This window comes from Cyprinus carpio, chromosome A11 (assembly GCF_018340385.1).
Source record: "Cyprinus carpio isolate SPL01 chromosome A11, ASM1834038v1, whole genome shotgun sequence".
Taxonomy (NCBI): Eukaryota; Metazoa; Chordata; class Actinopteri; order Cypriniformes; family Cyprinidae; genus Cyprinus; species Cyprinus carpio.
Window position 1 is genome coordinate 7800299 of NC_056582.1, and position 15604 is coordinate 7815902.

Sequence of the window (15604 nt, forward strand, 5' to 3'; positions counted from 1 at the left end):
TTATTGAGTAAATGACAGAATTTTCATTTTGGGGGGAACTATCCCTTTAATTACCTTATTGTGAACAATTAATGAATGCAAACATTTAATTTTAAATGTACTTTTTGAGCTCATACTTTTTAATAAAAATGTCATAATTGGAACGTCAGATGTCTTTCTGGTGACGTATGCAAGACTTCTCCAATCATTTCTGCTTTAGACTTTTTTTTAATACTCAACATCTACTGCGATTTGTGGAATCCACAACTGATGGATAGAACCAAGTCCACACTGTACATTTTTTTTTTCTTTGTCAATAATCTGTTTCATTCTGATGAACGTCACAACATGGAAGTAAATATCTGCTGCTACTTACGTTATGTCATGGCCTTACCGCTCACCCACATAATGTCTTTGAGCATCTCAGTGAAAAAGAACAAAATATAATTTCTATAATCAACGCTTTTTCACAAGGTTTTAGAAAACACTAGATTTAATTACAAATGTACAGGCAATGTATTCATCAGCAAAATCAAGAAATCTAGGCATTTTGTCATGCAAACTAAAATAACAACAGCTGCTTTCTGACAACAGAAACACAGTTTATGTATTTTTATGTATCTATCCAGACTGTGTGGTGCTATCAGATTTGGTAGCATCTAGCACACAATGGATGTCCTCTTCTGGATGACAACCCTCCAAATTTGTGGTCTCTACTTTATCTACTGGTGAACCTGTGCTGGATAACACGGCTGTACGTTCTTCGGCAGGAGTTTCTGATTTAGACGGCATCTCATCACACTCCTTATTCCGGGAGTCTTCGCCAGACTCCGAGCTTGAGCTGCGTGATTTACTCTTCTTTCGTTTGTTTTTCTTTTTGCCCTTTTTCTTCTTCTTGCTCTTTTTAGAGTGCTTGTGGTGATGTGCATCCATTCGATCAGAGTTTTCTGGGCTTTGGCTTTCCCTCCTGCGACTCCTCCGTTTCACAGATCCGTTTTTGGACACATGTTCTGGGCTGTTTGATTTTGACATCCGTCTTCTCGAGTCTCCTGATGTACATTCGCCTTGCTTTAACCGGTCTCTGCTGTGGGATCGGCTCCTGCTCCTTCTGGATTGCTCTCTCTGAGATGCTGATCTTCTTGTCATTGATTGCTGTGATTTCCTTCTCTCTCTGCTTCTGCTACGACTCCGCTTTTCCCTGTTTCGACTCCGCCTCTCTCTGCTGTGACTCCGCCTCTCCCTGCTGTGACTCCGCCTCTCCCTGCTGTGACTCCGCCTCTCCCGGCTACGACTCCGTCTTCCCCTGTAACTGTACCGCTCACGGCTGTGGCTCCTTCGATCTGTCCTCCTGCGCTGGGATAAGTGCACAGGACTGTTTCCACGCTGGAACCACGCTCCATCTCTGCTGCCCAGATGGCGACTAGAAAAGCCTCCACTGCGATCAGGGGACATATGAAGGTCACGGTCCGCCTCCCAGAACTCATTGTCTGGGTTCCTGAACACATGGAGGAAGTTGCAGTGTTTCCCCTTTGGACATTTCCGTCTGTCGAAAAGACCTGAGAACGTAAAAAAAAGAATATAACCGTATAAGTCATATATAAAGAAAGGCCAAAAATAATGATAAAATGAAGAAAGTTCTACTATTTAAACATTGAGAAATATAGTTTTTTTATTTAGACTGACTATTTAGATTTCCTTACCACATATGGCTGTTTTCCATCTAGTTACTGGGGAGAATTCACATTGCAGTTGTCTTCCAGCGTACCAGCGGCCATTAAACATCATGAACGCTTCTCTACATTGCTCCTCTCTGCAGGCATATAAACAGACATATCAAAATAAAATACAACAATTGTAATTTCTCCTCTGCAGCAATGTCTTTAATATAATAACACCGGACTTACGTGTCTACTGAACGTAAACGTTCCCTCTCAAGTGAGGTTCAAAGTTGCAGCTCACCTATTAAAATATGGGAAAATAATGATTGTTAATTAAATTTTTGTTTATTTATGAATTTGATTTCAGCATGCAATTAGAAAAACTATATTACATTTATTTAATTTAATATAACCTAAATTCATTTACCAGGGTAAGCACCACTGAGATGCTATAATTTTGAGTCAGTTCATTTAATTTCCTTTTAGTTAAAATTGTAAGTAATTTTGTGTTTTGTCTATGTCTATATAATTTTTATTACATTTTATTTCAGTTTTAGTTTGAGTTATTTTACACCAATTTAAGTTAAACTATGTGAAAATGAGAAATGTTGCCTTGGCAACTAGCTGAAATATTTTTTTTTTTTTTTAAATATAGTTTATTTCAGATGATTTTTATTTATTTATTTATTTTTTGGGATGGTTTTAATTTTAGTTTCAGTTTTAGTTGGCTATAATAACACTGATTTAAACATTATATTTTATTTTAATTTATTGTTTCCATTATGTTGATGATTTTGAGGGTCTTTCATTAAAATGACCTTGAACTGCACCACTCTTCCTGCGTTCTTGAACTCTGGCAGAGCATCTTCATAGAAATCCAGGAACTGCTGGTGCATTTCCTCCTCGCTGTACTCCAGACTGGCATCAGTGTCGTAGTCATCCCGTCTGCTCTGCTCCATCCCGAATGTCACAAACATCCCCCTCACCATCAGAGTGGTGCTGGATGTTAGGTGCTCATGCTTTCGGGAGCACCTGTTAAAAAAAATACAAAATTATTAAAAACAAAAACCTGATCAGAAATTTAATTTCGACTGTCAAAACCCTGTGACAGACTCCTTGGAAACAGCAGCTTAATAAATACGTACCGGTCTCCAAACCTACAAGCACCCTTTAAGAAGAAGGGGCAGTTTGCCTTGTCCTTTTCAGTTCCAAAATCCTTTGGGGCATCAGGGTTTTTCCAAGGACCACCATTTTCCAGCTAATTGCAATAAAATAATGGAGACGTTGCATGATTTCATTATTATAAAAAACTGCATTTTCCAGCTTACATTTGACATGGAAAGCAAGAGGTTACCTGACTCTCTGCTTGATCCAGCATTTTCTGTACAGCTTCCTATAAATGGTGCAAACATACACAGTATGGCGGGTGAAATTCTGTGGTGTGCAAGCACATGTCTGTTAGAATTAGTTAAGACAATCTGTCAGATAATTTGTACATTTTAGACTAAAGTTATGGGTATTTTTATAATTCAAATCTGACTGTTTATAGCAGGGGTTCTCAAACTTTTTGGGGCCTTATAGGGGACACCCTCATAATTATAACAGTGATTATGCACATGCATGGTTAAATTAAATAGTAGTAATAAAAAAGCATGTCTATTCGATTGAGAGCACAAACATATACAATTTAACAACAATTAATTAAAAGTTTAACAAAAGTTGTATATTTAGGGCCCTATTAAATCTTTTCGATTTTTTAATTACATTTTAATAATGTAAAAGCATGTCTAATCTAATAAATTAGTAAAACATTAACCACTTAATATTACAATAACATGAAATGTTGTATTATTTATTTATTGACTTCTATGCTTTAATATTTCTGGATTTGTGATTTCAATGAAAACTGAACAATTCCCAATTGTTTTTTTGTTTATGTTTATGTTTTTTGGAAAAGTGCTGCACAAGTGAAAATAATAGTGTGATCATTCCTTTAAAAATAAAGTTGTAATAACTGAGAATCTCTGGTTTACAGCACATAATAATTATATTCTCTTCTGTAGCATCAATAAGCAACATTATCACTATAACACCCAAGTGACATGAAAAGATACGTGTTCTTCACTGGAAGTGGACACTTGCTGCATTCTTAATCATTTTTGTGTATCTTAGTTAAGGAAATAAAGACAATAATATTCTGCTAAACAAACAATATCACACACTGTACACATGAAACACAGACTTATGGCACAAGGCATGTGTGTAAAACCATGACCGACAAACTGAAAGCCTTTAAAGGCTGATTTGTCTCAGGGAGCATGAGATATTTTGATGTCTGTTGTTGATATAAGGTGTAAGAGCAATAGAGGATATATGTAGACATCTGCATCTTTATCCTCCCAGTGCAGGGATCACCTCTCTCTCTCTCTTCTCCTGTTCCTTCTGCTCCCGCTCCTCTTTTTCTTTCCTTTGCTGCTCCTCCCATTCCTCTCTGATCCTCCTCTGTGGACCACAAAGGCAGATATTGGAGCATTATATGTATATTAAAATTGAGAATGACTGCCTGAGTGTCATGGATTTAATGTTACAGTGATCGCTCACCTCTTCTTCCTCCTTTCTCTTTTGCGCTGCCTCTTCTCTCTCTCTCTTCAGCCCGAATTCTTCCTGTGCAATTCTCTCTCTCTCCAGCCATTCCTGGTGTAATCGCTCACTAGATTATGTGTAGATTAACAGTGTGACATATCTGCATTTTGTCTGATTAATAATAATTTGTCCTATTAATAATATCTTATAATACTGAACTTTAAAGGACAAACCTCTGCTCATCAGCCGTCTGTTCTTCCTCATCTTCAGTTTGGTGCTCCTCGTGTTGTGAATGATCTAGAGCTGAAAAATATGTGTTTATCATACGTGAAAGATACACATATTATATATATATATTATATATATATATATATATATATATATATATATATATATATAATAATATATAATATATATATATAATATATATAATATAAATATATATATGTGTGTGTGTGTGGATACATGCATGCATAGAAAGTGTATGTATACACAAACACATGAACAAATTATAACACACATAAATAACATGTATACACTGTAGCTATAATTAAAATATAAGTTACCAGCTTCTCTTAATTTAGCAATAGCTTGACGTTTCCTTTTCCTTCTCTCTCGTTTAAGAACAGCCCGTCGTTGTTTTTGACTAAAAGAGATTAAATAAAGAGTGATAAATGAATAGGATTTATTTTAAGTCTGCTTATTGATTTCTGCACAGCTCCAGAATAAAACATTCATACAGCACCTGAGCACAACAGAAGCAGTTTCACACTCATCTAACCGACTCTCAGAGTCATGCGTCTCAAACGAGCAACAATTATCGTCCGTCATTTTAAAACATTATTTACACATTTCGCAAGCAGACAGCAACGACAAAAGCTCTCGCTAAAGGAAACACATTTCCCACCACTCATTCGACACGCGCGCAAAGATGACGTCACTATTATCGTCGTGCTCTAAAAGCGTGTGAACGCCGCGCATGTTCAGATTCGCATGAGGAAGTCGATTCACTCTAGCGAATCGGTTCATTTGGATGACTCGTTTCAATGAACCCCGTCAATTGTATCACGAAAGCTATTGAATAAATCAGTACAACTGAAACATTCATTGTGTGCTCTTTATTACTGTTTCATCGTTGTTCACTGTTGTTCCCAGTATCTATGCCTATGATGATGCTGATGATAAAAAATTGTCTTCTTACTAAGTCATCTGTTTGTTTGTTTGTTTGTTTGTTTGTTTGTTTGTTTGTTTGCTTGCTTGCTTGTTTCAAACAAATTGAAAAAACAAGAATACATATAGGCTAAGTTATAACCAAACTTGACAGGGGTATGTAAAAATGAAAAAGGAAAGAAAAAATGGAGGAAAAAAAAGCATTGCACATATTTAACAGTTGCATAGATTTGTATTGCTTTTAATTTTAGATATTTTCAAATAGGCCTATGTTTTCATGTCCATTTTAAATTATTCACTCATAGACATTTTCCATTCTTGATTTTATGTAAATAGCCTAATTACGATTATTATAATTAAGTTAAAAGAGCTGGTAGTAATCAGGATTACATAATCAGATTCCAAAAATGTAATTCTTGTAATAAAATGAAATTACATAAAAAAATACTTTTTTATTGATTACATATTATTCACACAATAGCATATAAATAGCACAATAGCAATAAATGATTCATAATTTATTGATACTCCCTAATTTCTCTTTTTCATCTTTCATATATTCCTTTCTAAAATAGCTTACCGCTTATACAAATTCAGAAAGACTTCCAGTTTTGTGGACATTGAAACAAAGACCATCAATGTTCAGGTGGCTTCACAGTATTTGACCAATAATTTTACAATAATCATTTTAATTTAAATAAGTGTTTTCTCAATATTTCAACACTGAATCAACTACTGATGAACACATTAATGCGTATTTGAATTAATACTCAGTAGGTTATTCAACCATGTATTACCATGTCTTTGGAATGCTTTTTTCTTTCAAACACATTAAAATGCACACCTTCACATTATTTTTCTTATTTACATGTAATGCAGGGATTCCCAGGGATTCTCTTTCACCTAATATATTTTTTGAAGCCCATAATTTGCATATTCACGGTTCCCTGACCTTGGTTAATGGTAACATAATTTTTAATTTTTTTTTAGAAAGTGCTTTATTTTGATTGCTGTTAAAATTATTTATTTTAATTTGACATGTTTATGATTTAATTATTAGCTTTTCATCTAGATAATTCTAGATAATTCTTAATTTTATTTTCTGGCATACTGCAATCCTTGTTAAAAGAACACACACTAGACACGCACTTTTTGTGTGAAATCATATTTATTTTGAATTTGTCCATCAAAAGGTGTGCTGTCACTTTAATTGAGACTCGGCGTCGAAACCATCGAGCTGCTGCTGCTCACGCCTGCGTCACACGTCAGTGTATTGATGAATCGGTTGGACCGAATCATAAAAAGAGTCGGTTCAGGAGCACGACTCGCTTGTGAATCGGACAGTAAACCCCTGCAAACTAAGCTGTTGTTTCTGCTTCTGGGCTGTAAACCCCATTGTTCATTCAGTGGCTACCCCGCAGAAAAGCACGCCGAAATGGCAGACAAAGAAGGTAAAGTTTCCGCGTAGTGAATTCCGTGCAGTATTTTTTGTTTTGGCAGAGTTTGTTAGCTTTAGCCTAAAGTGCTAATGGATTTGACCCACATATCGACATGAGAATGAATGAGCGTCACAATCGAAGTCTTTTTTTTTTCCAAATGCTCACAGTTCACTTAAGTTAAAACTACTGATATTATTAAATGACTTTTCAAAGGAGTTTGAACTTTTGTTGTTCTTGACTTCCCTCCATCATTCATATGCTGCAGTATAACATGTTACATTTCAGTTTCTGCTTTACATGACAATACAGCAACTTTTTTTTTTTTTTTTTAAATCAGTGCGCTCCCATAATGCAGTTATTGTGAAATGTGTTCATTTGGGTGCGTTTGTCCTGAATTTATCCATGCTTTTTTTTTCTCAGTGTACGACGATGCAGTGGAGGAGAGAGTCATAAATGAGGAATACAAGATCTGGAAGAAAAACACACCATTCCTGTACGATCTAGTCATGACACATGCCCTCGAGTGGCCGAGTCTGACAGTGCAGTGGCTTCCTGATGTGAACAGGTAATCCAGTAAATAACCATGACACCTTCTGAACACAACAGATGACTTTATATGATTGTCTGTCATTGTGCAGGCCTGAGGGAAAGGACTACGTGGTTCATCGGCTGGCGCTGGGCACACACACTTCAGATGAGCAGAACCACTTGGTTATCGCCAGTGTTCAGATCCCTAATGATGACGCTCAGTTTGACGCGTCCCACTACGACAGCGAGAAAGGAGGTAAGAGCTGATCGGACCCTTAACAGATGACGACTGCATATTCTTGTTCACGCTGAAGTCATTATACTAAAATTGTAATTATGTGTGTGTTTCTTCAGCAGGTATGATCAGGACTTCAGTTGATGAATGAGAGGGAATCATTTCACAAATATGATGCATTTTCAACAACCTCAGACTGTGGACTGGATCTTGTTTATGCCTGTATTAAGCATTTATAACCCGAGATGCATGTAAAGGGATAGTTCATAAAAGTAATCCGTATGAAAAAAGCAAGCACATTTCAACTTCGGTTTTAATGTTTTTAATGTGCTTTTTATGCACTGATCAACGTTTACATGTGAATAAAAGCTTGTATTATATCTGTTCATCATGTGAAACAGCTGTGTCTCTTCAAGAAGACTTTATATTGAACCGTTTAATTCATATGGATTCTTTATTAACGTATTGAAGCATCAATATTTTGGTGAGATGGACTTTTAGTGGAGGGGCAGAAATCTCTCTGGTTTCATTAAAAATATCTTCATTCGTGTTTCAAAAATGTACGAGGGTGGAAAAAACTGATGAGACTTTCGGCTGAACTATCCCTTTAATACCAAATGTAACTGTAAATTAAATTTTTTTTATTCAGTTGAATGATACAAACTGCTGAGTTCTTAAGTAAAGCTGATAGAACTGGGACAGAGATCAGACGTTGGACATTATTAATGACTGTGTATAATTTTTCCCAGAGTTTGGAGGGTTTGGATCGGTGAGCGGAAAGATTGAGATTGAAATTAAGATCAACCATGAAGGAGAAGTGAACAGAGCCAGATACATGCCACAAAACCCCTGCATCATCGCCACCAAGACCCCCACGTCTGACGTGCTGGTGTTCGACTACACCAAACACCCATCCAAGCCAGGTCAGGGGGGCTCATTCACTAATAAAACTGTTTCTGGATTATTTTGTACTTCTACACACAGAAGATCTTCCCACAAAAAAAATATCCTAATGCTAGTGAATTTGGAATATGAGTAACCGAGTGCGTGAGGTTTGCTGTTGGCGTAAAACAAGTCTCAACCATCTCTTTTGGCTTTCAGCACAACCTTTCCTTTACAGCCATTCGTCACTCTCAGAAAACACATGATGCTCTCTTCCGAAAGATGCAATATCCTCAAACAGACCAGAGAGTAACCTCTCAGAGCAAGCTATAACAGTGCTTTTCTAACTCATTCACTGGAAATTATATAATGTGACCATGGACCAGAAAACCTTAAGTATGATCTTAAGTCATTGGCGTATATTTGTAGCAATAGCCAAAAAAATATTGTATGGGTCAAAATTATCGATTTTTCTTTTATGCCAAAAATCATTAGGATATTAAGTAAAGATCATGTTCCATGAAGATATTTTGTAAATTTTCTAACTTAAATATATCAAAACTTCATTTTTGATTAGTAATATGCATTATTAAGAATTCATTTGGACAACTTTAAAGGTGATTTTCATAGTATTTTGATTTTTTTGCACCCTCAGATTCCAGATTGTTGTATCTCGGCCTATCATAATAAACCATACATCAATGGAAAGCTTATTTATTCAACTTTCAGATGATGTATAAGTCTAAATTTAAAGAAATTTACACTTAAGACCATGGTCCATGGTCAAAAATATTTTAGCTTTAATACGATTATAAGGCCACCCACAGTATGTGATTTTTATGTACACATGGTTTTATTTTTTGTACATTTAAAAAGGAAAGTTATTGGTGAACAATGATTTGTTCTTGAAAACATTTGCATGGAGATGCTTACACACTCTTAGTGCATGAAACCCAGTGTTTTTCAGTTGATCCAAAGAAGCCAGGCAAATTATGATTATTTGGATCATTGATTTGGCTGATTATGCCTTTGATTAATTTCATTTACAAAAATCCAACTTTTGGTGTCTACATTTTCTTTAAAAAGTAAAACGGTATTCTGCTTAATGTTGTCCTACACAAAAAATAGCAAATTGAAAGCTATAAGAACCAATTTAGTGAATGTATGTGGACTATCCCAAACATTGTGCAAAAAAACTTGCCTAAAGTAAGAAAGAAAAAAAAAGCTAAATTTTCACTGTTCTGTTTAATTATTATTATGCATTTATACTCCAAACATTTAACATCCAACAAGTCTGTGAAGTTTAATGGAGATTTGACACGTGTCTGCCAGAGCACCTAACAGGCCAAGCCGCTTTAAATACTTATTTAATACTAGTTTGTTTAAAGCTTAATATGAAACTTATGTTTAGGACAGCTTAGGACCCACAGAAGCTCACTGTCTGGAATTTTTCAGATGTGTTTTGTCCATAGTAATGCATTATTCACGACTGTAAAGTGACAGATTTGTTGATTATTATTGATCACTTGTTGCAGCCTTATATTAAACGATGCATGAAGACACTCTTTTGGTATAATAAACGTGAGTTGTCTATTTGCAGACCCCAGTGGAGAGTGTAGTCCAGACCTGAGACTGCGGGGGCATCAGAAGGAGGGATACGGTTTGTCCTGGAACCCCAACCTGAGTGGAAACTTGCTCAGTGCATCAGACGACCATGTGAGGGATCTCACATCCAAAGCAGTGCTATTTTAATATCATAGAGACACTATTATAGTTTCTGTTAATATTTTGAATTCAATTTTATGTTTCAAATTAGTTTTAGTTTTAATGTTGTTTTTATTTTTTATTTGAGTTATTTTGGTATAAGATAAACTAAATGAAAATGAGAAATGTTGCCTTGTTAACTAGCCGAAATAAAATAAATGTAAGGATTTTGTACATTTTCACTTAACATTTATTTCAAGTAATGAAAATGTTTAATTTTTTGTGTTAGTTAACAATAATAAGATCTTGTATTTGAAACTTGTATGTTGCAAGATCATGTGTTGTTGTTCAACTTCAGACGATCTGTCTGTGGGACATCAGTGCTGTTCCAAAGGAGGGGAAGATAGTAGATGCCAAGACCATCTTCACAGGGCACACAGCTGTGGTGGAGGACGTGTCCTGGCACCTTCTACATGAATCGCTGTTCGGATCTGTGGCTGATGACCAGAAACTCATGATGTGAGTTAGCTGAGCAGGAATGGATCAAATGATAATGGTGTGCATGTTAACAAATGAGTGCATTCACACCGGGAGCAGAAGCATCACATGAGCAGCACTGAAGCAAGGAGTCTATTTCTGCTGCAGTGCTCACGCCCAATTACAGAGAAAGCACACTTTTGATGGACAAAATAAAAATGATTTCACACAAAAAGTGCTAAAAATGCACAGAATAAGCATGTCTGGTGTGTTTTAACAAGAATTGGATATGTCTGAAAGGAAAATGAAGAATCCAAAATATTTGTAGAAGATTTACCCGTTTAAATTTGTTTTTAATTATTCAGTTTGGGCAAACGAATGGTGTGTTATGTGAACAGCACATTCTATATCGAAGTATGACTGAAATTACATGATCAAAGCTGTTCACATGTGAATGTTGTACACCTTCCCATGTCAACTTTCAAGACTATCAAGTTTATGAATGATCAACTTATAAAAACAAATTTATAGTTGTCTTTGTAAAGTAATACGTAGCTTTGGAGCCGCTGCAGTGATGATGTAGTTACTCTGATGTGAAGCTCATGCTTGTGGTGTGAAATGCCCTTTAATCGCAATTATTAATCATGATTAGTCATTTATTTATTTACATAATGATTGCACTTTCACTTAAGCACAAATCAAGAGAACGTCAGCTTTTACATGGTTTGCTAAATAGCAAATAGTGCGGACGACTGCTTGGAAGTTTGTATTACACTTTTATTTGAGCAGAATATCTCAGTAGAGATCGTTAAACTCCAGCTTACATGTTTGCCGGTGTTTTCAGCTCATTATTGCTTTTTTCCTAATGTACAGAGACCATGTTGTGTATGGTTGCCAGGTTATCACAGACAATCATGTTTTTAATAAATCGAGAGAAGCAGAAATGGAATATAGGAACTTTAAATAGCAAGAGAGACTTTTTAACTAAGATGGATTGCACAATTAAATAAATGTCTGTCTTCCACAGTTGGGACACACGATCCAATAACACAGCAAAGCCCAGTCATTCTGTGGACGCCCACACGGCTGAAGTCAACTGCCTGTCCTTCAACCCCTACAGCGAGTTCATTCTGGCCACTGGCTCCGCAGACAAGGTCTGTACATGCTGTGATCTGCATTGTCACACATGCACACAATTCTGTGGAAAGTTATGATTTGGAGATCCTTCCCTGTGCGGAAGAGAAATCCCTCTTCAGTTTTGACGCTCACTGGTTGATCTTTTGGTTTTTGGTTGTAGACGGTTGCATTGTGGGATCTGCGTAACCTGAAGCTAAAGCTTCACTCTTTTGAGTCACACAAGGATGAAATCTTCCAGGTAGCACTCAAAATATAACTCAAACTTCTGTTACAGTCGTACAATATTCAATCCACAAAGAATGTAAACAGAATATTGCAATATAATACTGATGCTCTTGACAGGTCCAGTGGTCTCCCCATAACGAGACCATCCTGGCCTCCAGTGGCACAGACAGACGCCTCAATGTTTGGGATCTGAGGTATGGCATTATTACTCTCTCTGTTGTGTTCAATTGATTTGAGGACATTCCTGAAAATTGACTCTTTTTTTTTTTTTTTTTTCTTAAAGGGATAGTTCACCCAAAAATAAAAAATACGCCATGATTTACTCACCCCCACCCCCATTTTTCTTTATAAAACCTTGCTTTGTACTTCAATTTTGTGACCGGTGTTTTGTTTTGCTCTCTCCTTTGCTCTTCCTCTGCGCCCTAAGTCATCCACTGGAACGACAATCTCTCGTGAACGCACGTACGACAGTTAGTGGAAGCTAGAGATTACAGTTTATAAAGTTTTACACAAACACATCGATTCACTTCAGAAGGCCTTTTATTAACTCCGGAGCCGTGTGGAGTATTTTTTGATGATGGATGGATGCACTTTATTTTAATACAAAATCAATACCATAAATAACACTCATACTAAATCCTACAAAAACAAGAAAATTTTTTAAATATAACTCCGACTGTATTCGTCTGAAAGAAGAAAGTCATTCACACCTAGGTTGGCTTGAGGGTGAGTAAATCATGGGGTAATTTCCATTTTTGGGTGAACTATCCCTTTAATGCACATTCCTGATGTTATTGTGAACTATTTATTGTGCTAACTGTGTTTAGATCCACAAATGCCTTAAACGTATATTGACTGTATTGTTACATGTATGTCCTGTAGTAAAATCGGAGAAGAGCAGTCTGCGGAGGACGCAGAGGACGGGCCACCTGAGCTGCTGGTGAGTAAAGAAGGACCTGCTGAAAATATTTCACTTGCCAGACAGAGCCGTAATGACATGATTCTTGTTAACCGTTTCAATACTACAGCAAAAACACATGCTAAGATTGCAGTGTTTATTTAAGAGGTTAAATGTTAATATATATTAATTGATCAATAATATTTTATTAATTGGTAAGTTTTTTTAAATATATCTCGAAAGAGATCTCTTATGCTCACCAAGGTTGCATTTATTCAATCAAAAATACAGTGAAAACCGTAATAATTTAAAATATTATTTCAAATTAAAATAGCTGTTTTCTATTTGAATATATGTTAAAATGTAATTTATTCCTGTGATGCAAAGCTGAATTTTCAGCAACATTACTCCAGTCTTCATATGTTGATTCGGTGCTCAACAAACATTTATAATCATTAATAATGTTAAAAAGAGTTGTGCTGCTTAATATTTTTGTGGTAATATATTTTTGTTCGGGATGCTTTAATGAATAGCATTTATTTGAAATATCTTTAGTAACAGTATACTGTCACGTTTCAGTTCAGTTGAATGTGTTCTTGCTGGATAAATGTATTAATGTCTTTCAACAACGACAAAAAAAAAACTAAAAAAAAAAAAAACAGTATTGTATGTATTATAAATATTAAATATTTTGACATGTTAAGTTGTAAGTCAGCACAACTGAATACATGGTACTATACTGATCCTGTAGAAACACTCATGTTTTAAGTATTAACTTTATAACATCTTTACTGACATCCACTCACATATTTTACAAAAAAAGTATGGATATAATAACAGAATAGAGGATACTGGGATGATTACTTGAATTTATTTGTTTTGACAGTTCATTCATGGTGGGCACACAGCTAAGATCTCTGATTTCTCCTGGAACCCAAATGAACCTTGGGTAATCTGTTCTGTGTCAGAAGACAACATTATGCAAGTATGGCAGATGGTAAGTGCAGCAACACTTTAAAGATTTACCTTCCTTTGGGAATGAAAGTCACTAATGAAGTGGATTGATTTGTAGTTTTTGATTCAGTTTGATATTAGGACTTTGTATTAATTTCATAATCTCCGACTGAACTTCTCTTGTGTAGGCTGAGAACATCTACAATGATGAAGAGCCAGACACCCCTGCGTCAGAGCTGGAGGGGCCGGCGTCGTAACTGATCTTATTAAAGATCTACAACCCTTTCATGGCTTCTTACTTCTCAGCTTTTTGCTTTTGCAGTATTATTCAGTAAAATCTATCCTCTTACTTCCTGCTCCACACATACCAGATACTTTATCCATCACAGGGTCCTTCTGTAGACTCTTTTCTAAAAGGTTCACCCCTCATCCATTGCGGTAGAGAAGTTTGGCCTCAGATGGTTTGGAGAAAGACTGCACCACTTATTCAATCACTTCTGAGAAGTTACGGCCTGGTGTGGCTTATCACAGTTTTAGTTTTTGTGCATAAACCTGGTGTCAATTTGCAATAAATCTTTTGTAATAACTTTTTAAATGATTTTGTATTCCTAAATTGTTGATAACGGTCTGTACTTCAGTTGTTGAAAATAAAGTACAGATCAACTGTTAGATTTTTTTTGTTTCTCTTGACAAAAAGAGCTTTAAAAAGTTCATCAAATAGTACTTTTTATTAGTGATGCACCGAAAATGAAAATCCTGGGTCGAAAACCAAAAATTCAGGATGCACTCAGTCGAAAGCCAAAACCGAAAATATTTAATAATCAACACCAAAAGGAGGCCGTTTTTATGTAAACCTTGAATAATTGAATTGTTTCTACAATTTGTTGTTAGAATATAAGTATTTAAACAGCTGTAATAAAAACCTTTGACATTTATTCAAACATACATTAAATAATAAAGACAAAAGGTTAAGTAAAAATATAACGCTTCTGTTATATAATTCATATATTTAGCAAAATGCTCTTCTGGAAAAAAAATTTTTTAGCTGACAATCGAACATTCTGATGTTCATTCATGTTTATTTCATGCTATAACTAGCAGTAAAGGGTAGTGATTGGTTAAAGTGCCGCTTGATTGTTTGTTTGTGCTTCATTTTAAAATTGACAGAATTTTAAAGCTGAGACTTTGTTTCATGTTAAAAGCAAAGCACAAAACTTATTTCGATTAGATGGCAGGCGCAACAATAATGTTGTGAAATTCATGCATCAACAGAAAACAGAACAGACTATAAAAGACTGATCTTGTGATTTAAGAATGCATATCAGTAATTAAAAACGAGAAATCCATATTGTTAATCCAGCACTAGTATGGAAGCCATAAAAAAATAAAAAAAAGGGAATTGTGAGTTTTTTTCTGGCAATCCTGACTTTATAACTAACAATTGTGAGAAAAAAAGTCACAATTGCCTTTTTAAATTTTTTATTAAGTGGTGGAAACAGGCTTCCATAGCACTAGTGTCCATCACACAGTGACATGTCATGTTTGGCAGTCTGCACAAAATAGACACCGAGGCAATCAAAACATGATTTCAGCCCTCTATTCTTTCTCTGTTCAGAAATCAGGGCACTTGTTGTAACACTTTAGGAAGTAAAGTCTCCAAATATTTGTTTTTAGATAAATTTGTTACCAGTTAATTACTTTTCTATTTGTTACTATCTCTTCTCCTCCATCAAAA

The 15604-nt window shown here is 35.5% G+C and overlaps 2 protein-coding genes across 3 annotated transcripts; one reads left to right on the forward strand and one right to left on the reverse strand.

Annotated features, from left to right (window-relative positions):
* Nucleotides 1-184: 184 nt before the first annotated feature.
* On the reverse strand, nt 185-5166 carry LOC109063953 (U2 small nuclear ribonucleoprotein auxiliary factor 35 kDa subunit-related protein 2-like). Its single transcript, XM_042767039.1, is given in 11 exon segments — nt 185-1535; nt 1680-1787; nt 1875-1938; nt 2456-2669; nt 2783-2895; nt 2992-3030; nt 4053-4139; nt 4239-4347; nt 4454-4523; nt 4787-4866; nt 4966-5166. Coding segments are annotated over 11 exon segments (1905 nt in total). The 5' UTR covers nt 5052-5166; the 3' UTR covers nt 185-600.
* Nucleotides 5167-6683: 1517 nt separating this feature from the next.
* rbb4l (retinoblastoma binding protein 4, like) lies at nt 6684-14538 on the forward strand. 2 transcript variants are annotated; one of them, XM_042767016.1, is made up of 12 exons: nt 6684-6841; nt 7250-7394; nt 7468-7613; nt 8339-8515; nt 10075-10190; nt 10537-10697; nt 11683-11809; nt 11953-12030; nt 12135-12211; nt 12900-12957; nt 13802-13912; nt 14058-14538. In XM_042767016.1, exons 1-12 carry the CDS (start codon nt 6826-6828, stop codon nt 14124-14126), a joined length of 1281 nt encoding a protein of 426 aa, XP_042622950.1. In that variant the 5' UTR covers nt 6684-6825; the 3' UTR covers nt 14127-14538. The 2 variants fall into 2 exon arrangements, with proteins under 2 accessions (XP_042622950.1, XP_042622951.1); XM_042767017.1 differs by having other exon boundaries at nt 8342-8515.
* The last annotated feature ends 1066 nt before the right edge of the window (nt 14539-15604 follow it).